Source organism: Lupinus angustifolius, chromosome LG13 (genome assembly GCF_001865875.1).
Source record: "Lupinus angustifolius cultivar Tanjil chromosome LG13, LupAngTanjil_v1.0, whole genome shotgun sequence".
NCBI classification, from domain to species: domain Eukaryota; kingdom Viridiplantae; phylum Streptophyta; class Magnoliopsida; order Fabales; family Fabaceae; genus Lupinus; species Lupinus angustifolius.
This window is the reverse complement of record NC_032021.1, coordinates 10072827-10076372: the sequence shown is the minus strand read 5'-3', so window position 1 is coordinate 10076372 and position 3546 is coordinate 10072827. Positions and strand designations below refer to the sequence as shown.

General features: G+C 34.5%; 1 protein-coding gene across 1 annotated transcript; it reads right to left on the bottom strand.

The window, feature by feature from the left end:
- LOC109325898 (alpha-1,6-mannosyl-glycoprotein 2-beta-N-acetylglucosaminyltransferase-like) lies at window positions 475-2721 on the bottom strand. The gene has a single exon (XM_019558502.1). The coding sequence runs from the start codon at window positions 2229-2231 to the stop codon at window positions 927-929; it is 1305 nt and encodes a 434-aa protein (XP_019414047.1). The 5' UTR covers window positions 2232-2721; the 3' UTR covers window positions 475-926.

Below are 3546 nucleotides of genomic sequence, written 5' to 3'. Positions count from 1 at the left end.
GACGTTCTCTTTCATTTTATTTTACTCAAAAACTCAAATCACAAATGTACCTCTAAACAAATATCGCGACCCCAAATACTTATATATTAGCAGAGTCATCCACCCCTACTTAACTTTTAACACACCCACGCTCCAAAGCACTTCCTCATTTGTCCAGTATTAGAAAGGAAAGATAAGATCAAGCAGGCCATAGTAGGTCGAATCAAAATTAAAAGGCAGACAATTCCTCTGGCATACAATTTTTTCCATGATGATCCTTTAAAAGTTGAAAACCCAATCCTAAAATTTGGTTCATGCCCTCTGTGTTGATTATTTAACACTTTACATTTATTTAACATGTTATGGGTCAACTTCATTAATGGCTAATCAATATTTCTTCAGTTCAAATTAAATAGCGGCAACCCATATATTTTGACTAACAATATAAGCAGGGTCTAATATTTGAGCCAATCCTCAAGCTTACAGTAAAGGTGTACAAAACAATGTTACTCTATTGACCGAATGCTTAACACTGTTCTTATGAAATGAATGATATATTGAAAAACATTACAACAACCACAACAATCAAGCCTTTATCCACTACATAGGATCGGCTATGTGGAAAAACATCGATACAAAAAATTACAAGTCTGATAGACCATTTAAGAAGCAGTTCCACACACTGAAGCATTGAGGATGCACCCATGAAGAGAGAGGCATTAATTAACATGATACAATATCTTTCATGTGGGAATAAGATCAGCTCATTGCTACAACTTGCAGATACATAAGACTTATAGATGCTGTCAAAGTAATTATGGACCTTAACCTTTAGCACTAATGTGAATTCCTGTATTTATGAATCTATTCTTCTCAATTTGTGATATAATGGACTAAAAAGAAAATGGGAGAAAGGAAAAAACTAGAAGAAGTCAGAAACTCAACTCTCACAAAGGAGGCATAGTTTCTACGGAATGATACATGGTGGCAAAACTCAAACATAAGTGGCGGTCTCTGTCATCACCCCAGCCTCCCCAACCCTTAAACCCAGCCTTATAACCAGGCTGGCCTTCAAAGACTTGGACTTCCCAATATGATTCGATGTTAGAAGCCTTGTCAGGGTCATCTACTCTAATGTTCATCATGCCACTGTCGATGCAAGCCTTCTTCTCCTCCTGACCCTGATGCAAACCGCATTTCCCGAAGTGAACTGCACTTGCCCTGGGACCTCGCAATGTGTAAACAGGGCGACCAAATGAGGGATAAACAGTAGCCCACATTGTGATATCCCAATTATAGTCATCAAAGAAACAAAATTCTCTAGCCTTACTTTTTATTTTCCTCCAAACAGTTTGGTTGAAAGCATAACCAACGTTTCCCATTCTCTCTGCAATTAAACTTGCCCACTCTTCACCTCTTGAGTTCACATCGGAAGGTGCTAAATTTGCAGCATAACAATTTGGGCATTTTTTAGGTTTCAGTGATATTAGAATCTGTAGATTGCGATAAGCATTCGGAAATATGAAGTGGTCCTCTTCAATGAAAAGAATATGACCAGAATGCTCCCTTGTCTCTCTCAATCCATCCCATACTGTATTCATCATCCACCACCAATGATGCTTCAACGACACTATCTTTGGCGAGCGGTGGTTTCCATACTGATCAGGATTCCCCTCACAATGCTTTTCACTCGCATCATCTTTGTCCTTGCAGTCACGAGGCGAGACCCCAGGAAAACTATCAGGAAACAAATGGGGTGAATACGGAGCATATATCTGCTTAACCTGGCAAAATCTGATACGATCAATGATCTTGTGCATATCCTTGAAGTACCCATCATGACTCACAATCAGCAAAGTCTCATTAATCCCTTCCACACGCGAAAGGCTGTCAACAACCACTCTCAAATACTGAGGCCGGTTGTGAACATACAGAACAATCACTATCCGATCCTTACCAAGATTTGGATACAGATCCAAGTTTTTAGGAGGCAGACCATTTAACTCATCCAATCTACGCGATAACTCATTCTGTTTTGGAAGGTTAACCCTCACTCTAGCCTTCAAGTCATGATGATATGTAGAACCAACACCACCAATTTCTAAATCCTCAATATTCTCAATAGTTGTTGATGTTGAATTTGATCCAAAAACATATATGAGTAGTAAAACCCCACACAAAGTAACACACACAACGGATAACAAACGGTGCAAGGCCGCATCTCTAAGCCTGGGTTTCATGGATGCAGCCATAGAGTAATAATACAAAAAGAATCAAACAGACTATAGATTGTTCTATATAAGGAAAATCATAATAGAATTAAGTCAACTAGGCATACAGTAATACACAAAGCATCAAAAAAATTTCTAAATTGGTTACTAATTAAGTAAATGACAACCAGGGAAACAAAACCCACTAGTAATTGTAATTAGAGCTAAAGAAGAAAACTTTGCACTTCCCTTAAGACTTGGAAGTGGAATAAGATGGAGAAACCAAGTGGGTGTGAGATCAGAAATGCATAGGGAGTAAAATAGGGGTTTTATTTTTTTAATCAAACTTAGAAAACACCATTAAGGAATAAAGAGAGAGGGGTTTGAAATGAATAGAGAGAGGGGGATAGAGAAGGCAGAGATAGTTTTGATGTTGTCTGGTGGTAGGCAGTCGGGTTTGGTGGCAATGGGATGCGACGACTCCAAGCAAGCAGTCGGTCAAAGAGCAAGGGAATGTGATACGAGAAATGAGTGTTATTAATACTGTATGTTGTGATATCTATGAGAGTATGATTTAATAAATGATTTAATAATTAAACTCTATATCAATTAAATTATATATATTATAATGAATATAATATATTATTAATATAAATATTATTATTTGCAATATAAATTAATTATTGAAATTATATAACATGTTAAAAATAACTACTGAGTTGAAGTATCCAATCTATACCATCTAATTTAAAGAAAAAGTTAACTTTTTATTAATACAATATGATTTGATCAGTATTGGTCAATACTTTCCAATATTAATCAAATTATTTACATATCCAGTATAATTATCATATTATATTGTTAGTTGTTCATTAGTTTTAAGGTTGAAATGACCAATACAATACAACTTTGATTATAGTGAAAGAAATGACAACTTTATGTAGCTTGGTGGTGCCTTGGGGCTTATAGTTTTTTCATGAAAAGTGGGGATTTTTAATTTAAACCCCAAAAAATTTCTATTTCTTATGTTACTTCATTTTCGGAATCTCATGCCTTGTTTTATTTATCATATCATCAATTTCAATTATGTGGACACCAAATTTTGTCCGGTACATAAGTCAAAATATTAATTTTAAAAAAATATATTTTTTAATTTTTAAAAGCAAAAGGTAATAAATAATAAAACTCATAGGATGATATTCTAATTTAGAGATAAAGATATTACCTACATGTTATAATAATTCTTAAAAATAAAAATGAAGATGAATAAAAAATAATGAAATAAGCTTGTATGAGAAATTTAAAAAAGAGAATCATTCATATTTATGTGTTCGAAAAAAATAAAAAAATATAAAGA

Bases quoted from the DNA above. Each gene is read 5' to 3' on its own strand.
- LOC109325898 (XM_019558502.1), bottom strand. From the start codon at position 2,231: ATGGCTGCATCCATGAAACCCAGGCTTAGAGATGCGGCCTTGCACCGT.